This window comes from Passer montanus, unplaced genomic scaffold (assembly GCF_014805655.1).
Source record: "Passer montanus isolate IOZ18808 unplaced genomic scaffold, ASM1480565v1 scaffold120, whole genome shotgun sequence".
In the NCBI taxonomy this organism is placed as follows: Eukaryota; Metazoa; Chordata; class Aves; order Passeriformes; family Passeridae; genus Passer; species Passer montanus.
In genome coordinates this window covers 457,788-468,284 of record NW_024358723.1, presented here as the reverse complement: position 1 = coordinate 468,284, position 10,497 = coordinate 457,788, and the positions used below count along the sequence as shown (strand labels likewise).

The following is a 10,497-nucleotide window of genomic DNA, read 5'->3' as shown; positions in this document are numbered from 1 at the left end:
GGCGGTTCGGGTCCCCTCAGGGTGATTTTCGGCGTGCGCGGGTGCCCCAGTGTTAATTCTGGGGGCCCTTCAGACGCTCCCAGAGTTAATCCCGGGCTGCCCGGTGCCCCGGGGTGAGTTTCGGGGGCCCTTCAGCCGCTGCCAGGGTTAATTTCGGGGCCGCTCGGCAGCCGGAGCCTGCGCGCTGCCGCCGGAAGGTGCCGCCCGCCCGGCGGATGTTGCGGCGCGGCCGCGGCTGAGGGCAGGAGCGGGGGCCGCGGTAGGAGCGGGCCGGGGCTCGGGGCTCCGAGGGACGCGGGGCGGGCTCGGGCCGGGCCGGTAACGGCGGCGGGCGGCGCTCGGGCGGCCGCGATGTCGCGGCACTTGAGCGTGTGGCGAGGGGCCCGCCCTGGCTCGGGCATGTCGCGACAGGAGAGGCGGTCGTGAGGAGCCGCCGGCTGCGGTGTGTGAGGGGAGCGGGCAGAGCCGAGGGGGAGATGGCTGAAGGGACACGGCCCAGCGTGTCTGAGGGGTAAAACGAGCAACAGAATATTGTGCGTATCTGTTCTAGATAAATGTTATGTCGGTGTTGTTTCTCCCAGGCGGTGAGGACACCGCTAGCTCGAAGCAGGCCGGTTTCACGGGGCTGTGGGCAAGGCTTGCTAATCTAAATTAGAAATCGTAATTAAAGCTCAGAGATAACCCCCCGGAGGTGGTGCAGCGTCTCCGTGGCGGGAGTGGAGAAAATTAAACAGCAAAAACCCCTCAGGAGCGGCGTGTGGGAACAGCAGAGTATCCAGCCTGGATGCAGGGTGCGATTGCCCCTCTGAGGTCCTTTTCCCTGGATTTGGGGGCACAGATTTGGGCTGTTTGGCTTCCCTGGGCTTTGGAGCCGTGTTTTCCCAGCACGGGCTGGGGTTTGGTGTCTGCACGGGTCTGGAGCAGGGACATCGGCTCTGTGGGATTTTGTGTGGGATGGGGACATCGGCTCTGTGGGATTTTGTGTGGGATGGGGACATTGTCCTGCACTGAGCCGCTGTGGAAGGTTTGTGTGGGGGACACCGAAGAGCTCTAGGACTTGCTGCTATTGTGGGCAAAGCTGTCAAATTTATTTCCCTTTGGATTGGTGTTGGGGTTTTTTTTGTTGGTTTTTTTTTGACATCGTGGGGATTTTTGGAATGGTGTGGTTGGAAGGGACCTTAATGCTCATCTTGTCCATGGGCAGGGACACCTTCCACTGTCCCAGCCTGCTCCAGCCTGGCCTTGGACACTTCCAGGGATCCAGGGGCAGCCACAGCTGCTCTGGGCAAATCAATCGAAGTATTTATAGAGCAGATTTTAAATATTTTTTAAAACGGACACTTTGGGTCACACTGGCAGCTGTAACCATTACAGGCCGTGCTCCCCTGAGGAGTCCCTGCCTGGAACATTTTTGACTCCATCCTGGCTTTTCCAAGCCTCACACTGTGTCAGGGGAGGATCAGGATATCAGGGAAAGGTTCCACTATTCCAGAGGGTGCTGGCAGTGCCCAGGCTCCCCGGGGAATGGTGACATTCCCGAGGCTGCCAGAGCTCCAGGAGCTGCCAGGGATGCGCAGGGTGGGATTGCCGGGGGTCTGTGCAGGGATGCCCAGGCAGGGGGGTCTGTGCCGGGCTGATCCCGCTGAGGGAATCCCGCGTCCCTGTGCCTGCAGCACGTCCCGAGATGGCCGACGAGAACGAGGAGCTGCCGGCGGACGAGGAGCTGCCGGCGCCGGCCGAGGAGGGCTTCGAGCAGCTGGAGAACGACAGCCCCGCGGAGCGCAGCGGGCACGTGGCCGTCACCGACGGGCGCTGCATGTACGTCTGGGGAGGATACAAGGTACAGCTCCAGCCTGGGAACCGTCCCTTCCATCCACCCGGGCGCGGCTCTGGGGAGTTATTCCTCCCCCGGAACAGCTCCAGCCAGCAGTTTGTAACACGGCCCGCAGGGGTGTTTTGCAACGTTGGAATAAATCACGGGTGTTAGAGCTTGGCAGATACACGGATTTTTGGGGTGTCGTTTGCCTTTGGGAAAAGGTGAAGGGAGTATTGTCTGATGGGAATTGTGCACCCTGGGAGTGGTGATTTTATTTGCACAACCGTATTTTTGGGTAGTAATTTGTAATTGCATTTTGTAATGCTAATTTGTCATTTTGGGTGGTAATAATTTTTTGGGGTGGCAAGGATCCCAGGTTTGTTGTTGTCACACAGGGGGGTGTGTGTGCTGCAGCGCCACAAAATCATTTCAGTGACAAAGTCATTGTCACTGAAACTCAGTTTCAGTTTCACTGAAAGTGAACTCAGTAAATAAACTCCTGTCATGGAGGGGGTGGGGGAATGAAAAAGGAGCTTTGGGCTCATTTCTGCTCCCTGGCTCAGGCTGTAAAACAGAGGTTTAACTTCCATTTACCCGTCTGGCTCTGCTGGGAGCTGATTGTCCCCAGCAGGTGCTAAATTAGGCTGATTGCTGCTCTCCACAGCAGTGTGGGAAGCACAGGCTCTGCTCCTCCTGTGATCTGTGCTGGGATTAGTCCCAGAGGGATGCAGACATTCCCTGGAGTCTGTAATTCCGTGTGGCAAACACCCTCCTAACCCTGCTTTTCCTTCTCTGACCTGTCCTGCAGAACGCCCAGGTCCGGGGGTTTTATGACTTCTACCTGCCTCGGGATGAAATATGGATCTACAACATGGAAACTGGAAGATGGTACAGTAAATCATTCATTAGGGGGAAAATCTGATAAATCCTTGAATTGCTGTGGAAAGGGACTGAGCAGGGAGGGAATTCCCTGACCTCTTTGTTCCCACCTTTCAAACTCTTGTAAAAGTGTGTCAAAGATTTCAGGTTTGGGTTTTGCTTTTTTTCTGTGAAAGCATCCAATATGTTTTTCCAGGATGAAGTAGGAGAGGCAGCTGGGCCAGGCAGCCTGGACAGGAGTGTGTGACCACCAGTGTGAGGTGTTTTGGGATTCCTGGGACAGGGAATTGTCCTGCAGCTGGAAATTGTATTTTTACCACTTTGGATGCCAGTGGTGGTCAGGAAATCCCTGTTGAGTTCTCGGCCTTGTCAGGAGTTGTTTTTCAAGGTTGATGCAGCCCCAGAAGCTGCTCAGAGCTTTGCAGGAAGTCAATTCCAGCCCTCCCTGGGGTCAGGGACAGCCTGGGGCACGGGCTGGAATCACCTCTCTGTGGTTATGACGTTTACAAACAGGAAAAATCCAGGAGCAAAGTGGGAACCTGCAGTTTACACAGGTGAATCCTCTTTGTCTGAGGATTCTGAGCATTCCAAGCTCCTGAGCTGGGCAGATGGGATTCCTACCCCCAGAAAACCCATGCATTAACTGAACTGCCTTTTCCCCACCCCTCCATCATAACAGTTTTGTGAATTGTTACATCTGAAAAGGTGGGAAGAACTGGGAACTGTGGTAATCAAAACCCTCCAAAGAAGCCCATCCCTGTTCCCTGGGAGCAGGTGAGGGATCCCACCCTGGTTTTGCAGGAAGAAGAGCAAGACTGAGGGAGATGTTCCCCCCTCCATGTCTGGCAGCTGTGCCGTGTGTGTGGACAGAGTGCTTTATCTCTTCGGGGGGCACCACGCCCGGGGCAACACCAACAAGGTCAGGAATGCCTTCCTAATGGAATAAAAGAATAATAGGCTAATAGAACATAATCCTTTCCCATGGGGGCTGTGCCCTGGAAGCCTCACAGCACTGCAGGAACACCCCCAGCTGGCATCACTTCTGTCCTTGTGCAATTCCCCTCTGCAGTTGGATTGTGTCCCTGCCTCTGAGTTTGCTGATTTTAAAAGATGGGAGTTGCCAGAGTTGCCTGAATAATATCAGGAACTGATCTGGAACTGGTGTGGGGTGGCTTGAAGTGTTTCTGTTCCCTGGAGTCTGTGGTAATCCCAGAATCCTAAAATCATTCATGTTGGAAAAGTCCTCCAAGATCACTGACCCATCACCACCCCTTCAACTAGAATTAATTAATGATCTTTTCTGATAGTCTGGCAATGTGGTTTAAATTAAATAGTTTTGGTCTGTATAAATATGTAGTTTATCCATTTAAATATAAGATCATATATTTCTTTTGTAAATATAAACTAGAGGGAGTTGGGAAAAGTTTTTGCAGACAGTTTGAAACAAACCTCATTTGTAAGGGGTGATTTCTTCCCTTCCTGCTGTGGCATTCTCACATTTCAGTTCTTGTATGTGAGCGTAGCAGCTGGTTCTCTTCCTGTACAATTATATAAACACAGAGAAGGTGTAATACCATAAAAAATGTCACTTTGTAAACTTCTGAACCATTTTTTAGTTGTAAGATGATTGTGCTCTCTACACACCTTCACTGTATCCCACAACAGCTTTTGGATGCTGAAACTCAGTGCCCAGAACCCTGTTAGTGGTGTAAAGGTGTTTGAGGTTGCAAAAAGGTCAGAACTTTTTGATTTGTGAATCCATCTTTTGTTGCAAATATTTTCAGTGCTCTACTTTTCAGCTAGGAAAAGAACTTTTCATTTATTGCTATTTCTATACCAACACACGTAAATTAAAAGTTGCTATTTTAACAGCAGATTTAAGCTTTAAGCTGACTGTGAGGTAAAAAATCTTTCTATTTTCCCAGTTCTACATGTTAAATGCCAGATCCACGGACAAAGTGCTGCAGTGGGTGAGAGTGGAGTGCCAGGGGGTGCCCCCCTCGTCCAAGGACAAGCTGGGGGTGTGGGTGCACAAGAACAGGTGAGGCCCCAGCCAGGGCCCTGCTCTCTCTTGGCTTCTCCCTCCTCCTCCTCCCTGCAGTCACCCTGGGGCTGGCTGGGAATGTTCCCTGGAGAGGAGAAGATCCAGGGAGAGCTCAGAGCCCCTGGCAGGGCCTGAAGGGGCTCCAGGAGAGCTGCAGAGGGACTGGGGACAAGGCATGGAGGGACAGGAGCCAGGGAATGGCTCCCACTGCCAGAGGGCAGGGATGGGTGGGAGATTGGGAACTGGGAATTCCTGGCTGGGCTGGAATTGCCAGAGCAGCTGTGGCTGCCCCTGGATCCCTGGCAGTGCCCAAGGCCAGGCTGGACACTGGGACACCCTGGGACAGTGGGAGGGGTCCCTGCCATGGCAGGGCTGGCACTGGGTGGGATTTAAGGTCCCTTCCAATCCAAACCATTCTGTGATTTTGGAGTTTAACTCTTGTGCTGCCTTGGCCACTCCGTGGAGAGAGCTCCCAGTGAGATTTGCTGTGGGATTTGCTGCAGAGACTCAGAAAAGGGACGCACACCTCGTGTGTCCCTTCCAGCCGGGGATGCTCCGTGGTGCTGTGGAATTGCCCTCAGTGCTGCTTTTTCAGCTCCTTGATGTGGGGAGCGAGCTCTCATTAGCACACCTGATAGCATCAGCTGAGATGAGAATCTCTGCAGGGCTGCAGTTGTGGGTGGTTAATTAGGTGCTGCAGGTTGTTTTCTGCCACTCCGTAATCCTGTGGGAATTTCTGGCAAGGCCATGCCAGTTCCTAACACAGGCTGAACCCCAAAAGTAAGACTTGGAGGTAATTCCCACTGACAAAGGCCACTGTGCAGTGGCCAGGCTGCACACCCTGACAGCTTCAGAGATCTGGAAGTGGAGCAGAGCTTGGGAGCCTGGGGCTGGAAACAGCTCCAGAGGGACCCAGGGTGGGTGGGAGGGTCAGTGAGGCCACAAACAGAGCCCTCACCTGGGAAACCAAGGTGCTTCCCTGGTTTTCTGAGCACAGCCTCTATTTATATTTATATTAACAGATGTGACAGAATTTCTCACAGCTCTTGCTCTGTGTTTTCCTCCAGGCTGATATTTTTTGGAGGCTATGGCTATTTTCCTGAAGGGAAGCAACGTGGAACGTTTGAATTCGATGAAACTTCTTTTTGGGTAAGTAACCCTGGAAGCCATTTCTGGTTCAATTTTTACTATTTCATCAGTGCTTGTTAAAACTTGTTGCTTTTTTATGTTTGGGTTTTTTTTTTTTAAGAATTCAGGTCTTCCTAGAGGGTGGAACGACCACGTGCACATTCTGGACCTTGAAACTTTCACTTGGAGCCAGCCCATAACTACGGTAATTAATGGTTTGCTGTCAGTTAATCAAGTCACAGCTCAGTAATGTTATTTAGGAGTGTTCTTGGAGCCATTTCCATTGAATTTAAGCCATTCATTTAGACAGATCCACTCTGCAAAAAGAGGAAATTTGCCTTTTCTTTAGATCTGTCTTTGTCCATTTTTTCCTGTCCCTTGCTTTGGTCGATGCCGCAGCTGCATTGTGCTCAGGGCACTGGGGTCTGCTGTCACCCTCAGTGCCAGGGGATGGTTGGCTCTTGTCCCTGGGGGCTGAATTGTGGTCAGGAGACAATTAAACACTGCTAATTGCAAATACACACATTTGGAGTGTTCAGGAACAGGGAAATGGGCTGGTGTTGCCACAGGGTTGGAGGAAGTGAAATGTGAGACGAGGAGCTCCAGATTGCCAAAGAATTGCTCTGATTGCTTCATACAGGTCTTAAGTGGTTCAGAAACTCAAGAAAAATGGTGTTTAATGGAATCCCAGGATGGTGTTTAATGGAATCCCAGGATGGTGTTTCATGGAATCCCAGAATGCTTTGGGTGGGAGGGGACCTTAAACTCATCCAGTCCCACCCCTGCCATGGGCAGGAACGCCTTCCACTCGCCCAGGTTGCTCCAAACTGTCCATCCTGGCCTTGGACACTTTGATGACTTATGAATTTAAGGATTTATTATGTCGCTGTCTCATTTACAGTCTGTCTTCTGTGGCTGAACCCTGTGCTAAAATCAGAATTTATACACTTCAAGAGGGAAGAAATAAACCCCATTTTTAATGAGTTCTCTGATCTTCCATCCATCAAAAAACTGCCCACAGGATGATTTACTGGCCGTGTTTTTTCACTCTGATCCCTGCTGGCCTTAAATCTGAGTGGGGCTGAGCCTCTCTTGTCCTTGGTGACTGATCTGTGCTGTCCCTGTCCCTCCCCAGGGCAAGACCCCGTCCCCTCGCGCCGCCCACGCCTGCGCCACGGTTGGGAACAGGGGCTACGTGTTTGGAGGCAGATACAGGGTAAGGCAGCCTGGTTCAGCTCTGCTCAGCCCGGGCCTCAGCAGCAGTCTGAGCCACGCTCTGCTCTCTTGCAGGAGTCCAGAATGAACGACTTCTACTACCTGAACCTGGACACGTGGGAGTGGAATGAAATGTGGGTGTCAGACTGGATCCATGTGGAGTTCTTGGTGTCTAAAGAAATTCAAATTGTCCTTGGGTCACTGCAGTGTCCTGCAGATAATAATGCCAGGAATAACAATATCCTGAAAAATAATCAGGTCAGGAAAAAGAGAGGGGTTTTGCTGTCCCTGATGGTGATTTGGGGTGTTTTTGCCATCCAGACTCACCCAAGGCATCTGCCCCGTGGGCCGCTCGTGGCATTCCTTAACGCCCATTTCCTCGGATCACCTCTTCCTCTTTGGAGGCTTCACCACGGACAAGCAGCCCCTGAGTAAGTCATTCCAAAGGGATTTGGTGGTGGCTTTGTGCTCTGGAACAGCTGGGATGATTGCCTTGAATTCCTTCTGAATTCCTCCTGTGTGCTCCAAGTCCTCATTCCGCAGAGCAGGAGTTGCTGAGATCAGAACTTCCAGCAACTGATCTGCTCCAAAAATGTATCTAAAAGTGCAAATTGCACTTGGTGAATTGGTGACAGCTTTACAATTCTCCCTCCACCTTCACCCCCATAAATCTCTGTTGCATTAAACACCTGTTGTCAAGCAGGAGCCAGTATTTTATAAGATTTTTCCTAAAATATTTGATTTGTCTAATAATAGAAATGGAATGTGCTACACCAGAGTATTTGTATATTGCAGCAACTTCCAGAACTGACAGAATCTTGCTTTTATCTGGGAATTTGCTTGTTTTCAGGTGATGCCTGGATTTATTGTATCAGCAAGAACGAGTGGGTACAGTTTGAGCATAACTACTCTGAAAAACCAAGGTATGGCAGACAGTTCCCTGGAAATTGGGTACAGAAGGGGTGTGGAAGCACCTGGTGGTGGCTGTCAGAGAGGGGACCCTGGTTCCTCCTCACAACCCTGTGTCCCAGAGGTCCCACCATGTGTCCCAGAGGTGCAGGTTGTTGTGTGCTCCCAGAATTCCAGGTCAGGGCCACGCACAGGGCAGGCAGCCTGTGAAACAGCAGGAAGCACAGGATTTGGGGTTTGATCTGGCTGCAGAGGTACCAGCACCAGAGCTAACTGGAACCAGCTCCTTGCTCTGCCCCCACGCAGGCACGGGCTGGTGTCACCAAGGTCCTGCCAGGGGCTCGTCCTGTGCACAGCCAGGGCTGTTCCTGGCTTCCTGCTGAGGAGTCAGGAGTTGGTGACCTGCCATGTAAAGCCCCACAACCTCTGTGATGCAGCAGTGTGGCATGGGAAACACGAGTCTTCCTCCTGCTTAGGGAAGTGACCTGAGCCATGCTGAGGAGTTAAAGCACTGCTGCTTCCTGGTTTTCTCCCTGTGGCCTGGCTGGGATGAGGAGGGATCTTCCCAGGGCTGGGTTTGGGTTAATGCAGTGCTGCTCTCTGTTCCCAGGCTGTGGCACACGGCCTGTGCCAGCGAGGAGGGCGAGGTGATCATCTTTGGGGGCTGTGCCAACAACCTTCTGGCCCATTCCAAAGCTGTGAGTTGGTTTTGAGCTTCCCTTTCCCGTGGGATCCTCAGTGCTGATCTCATGGGGATCACAAAGGTGCACGGACAAAGCCTGAGGGGGAGATGTCCCTCAGTGCAGATGCCTCAGGCTGGGAAGCATGAAGGCTGCCTGCAGTGTCCCTGCCCAGGGCAGGCTCCACTGGGATGAGCTTTAAGCTCCTTCCAACCCAGCCATTGTGGGATTCCCTGGCTGTGTGAGCCTGGGCTGCTCTGGCTGCTGCTGAGAGCCCACAGAACCAATTCTCTCTGTGTCTCTGCCTCTCTCCAGGCTCACAGTAACGAAATCCTGGTGTTCTCCCTCCAGCCAAGATCTCTCGTAAGGTAAGAGGGCAAGACTTCAGCATGGAACTGTCATGTCCCAGCTTAGCTGGCAGGAGGAAACTCCTGGGAGGGTGGGGAGGCCCTGGCGTGGCTGTAGCTGCCCCTGGATCCCTGGAAGTGTCCAAGGCCAGGCTGGGGGCTTGGAGCACTCTGGGATGGTGGAAGGTGTCCCTGCCCCTGGAAAAAGGGTGGAACGGGATGGGATTTAAGTCCTTCCAACCCAAACCATTCTGGGATCCTAAGACAAGTGGGGCAGAGTCACCATTAGACCTGTTCATGTTCCCAAAATACTGGCAACCATTTCTGCCTCTACGGAACGCCGCCGGAGCAGCAGCCAGGGCTGAGGTGGAGGATTCCCCTCACTCAGCAGCCCTGGCACAAGCTCCCAGCGCCGCCCCTCCCTGCTGACAGCAGCCCCGTGTTGCAGGCTGTGCCTGGAGGCCGTGATTTGCTTCAAGGAGATGCTGGCCAGCTCGTGGCACTGCCTGCCCAAGCACCTGCTGCACAGCGTGAACCAGCGCTTCGGCAGCAACAACACCTCGGGCTCCTGAGCGCGCCCGCGGGCTCAACCCTCTGTGTGTAGGTAGTTGCTTCTCGCCCTCCCGTGCATGTGAATGGCCTAGAGAGAACCTATTTTTGTGTGAGATGTTCCAATAAATGTGTTTGATGCCAGAGGAGCCTGAGCTTCAGCTGTAAGCAGGTGTGGGGTTGTGCACCCCGAGGGGTGAGGCCGACCCCGAGAGCGGGGGGATGTCCATGGGGCCAGAGCTGGGAATGCCGAGCACAGCACGGCTCTGCAGTGTTGCTTTAGTGGTGTTTGGTGCACAGCTTCACGTTCTGCCACAGATGCTTAAGGTCAGAGAAGCAGGATCTGGAAGTTAGGAGGAGGATCTGGAGGTTGTCCTGTTGTCGGTCGATAAACTGTTGTAAACCTTGAGATGTTAAAGCACCACTACTTTCTGCTTGGCTGTAGTTTGGTTTTGTTTTTGTTTTTTTTGAATTTTTATGTTGTGGAACTTCAGTTGTGAACCTTAGGTAGCAGATATTCTGCCCTGCGAGTGTAACTGAGAGTTTGTGCCTGTTCCCTGCCCCTGGAGCGGCCCCAGGGATGTCCCCTGGCTGCAGGGACATGGAGAGGGGACACGGGGGACAGGGCCAGGCTGTGCTGCTGTGGGGAAGGGGGGAATCATGTTTTAAGCTGTCTTCAAAAACTAATTAAAAACGTTGACTTGTAGAACAATTCCTGTGCTGTAATTCCTGAGATCCTGGGGGTTTATCCTGACTCCCAGCCCTGCTCTTCCTCCCCTCCACAGGTTCTGGCACAGCTGGGCTGGGGGGATCTGAGCCTGCACCTTCCTCTCTCCACAGCCAGGGGATGTTTGGGGGGAAACAAGATTCCACCTTCCCAAAGGAAGCGTTCTCCACTGGCACTGCCCTCCTGGAGGCTCTGGAATTGAA

General features: G+C 52.7%; 1 protein-coding gene across 3 annotated transcripts; it reads left to right on the top strand.

Moving 5' to 3' along the window:
• The first annotated feature begins 186 nt into the window (after nucleotides 1–186).
• On the top strand, nucleotides 187–10,279 carry KLHDC2 (kelch domain containing 2). 3 transcript variants are annotated; one of them, XM_039698098.1, is made up of 14 exons: nucleotides 187–259; nucleotides 1,674–1,840; nucleotides 2,625–2,704; nucleotides 3,497–3,614; nucleotides 4,621–4,736; nucleotides 5,807–5,888; nucleotides 5,989–6,072; nucleotides 7,003–7,083; nucleotides 7,158–7,216; nucleotides 7,404–7,513; nucleotides 7,933–8,005; nucleotides 8,602–8,689; nucleotides 8,987–9,039; nucleotides 9,467–10,279. In XM_039698098.1, exons 2-14 carry the CDS (start codon nucleotides 1,685–1,687, stop codon nucleotides 9,588–9,590), a joined length of 1,224 nt encoding a protein of 407 aa, XP_039554032.1. In that variant the 5' UTR covers nucleotides 187–259; nucleotides 1,674–1,684; the 3' UTR covers nucleotides 9,591–10,279. The 3 variants fall into 3 exon arrangements, with proteins under 3 accessions (XP_039554032.1, XP_039554033.1, XP_039554031.1); XM_039698099.1 differs by lacking the exon at nucleotides 187–259 and adding an exon at nucleotides 272–442; XM_039698097.1 differs by lacking the exon at nucleotides 187–259 and adding an exon at nucleotides 591–791.
• The last annotated feature ends 218 nt before the right edge of the window (nucleotides 10,280–10,497 follow it).

Coding starts and splice junctions, on each gene's coding strand:
- KLHDC2 (XM_039698097.1), top strand. Junction 7,217..7,403: donor ACGTGGGAGTGGAATGAAAT/GTGGGTGTCAGA, acceptor TTTGCCATCCAG/ACTCACCCAAGGCATCTGCC. Junction 9,040..9,466: donor CAGCCAAGATCTCTCGTAAG/GTAAGAGGGCAA, acceptor CCCGTGTTGCAG/GCTGTGCCTGGAGGCCGTGA.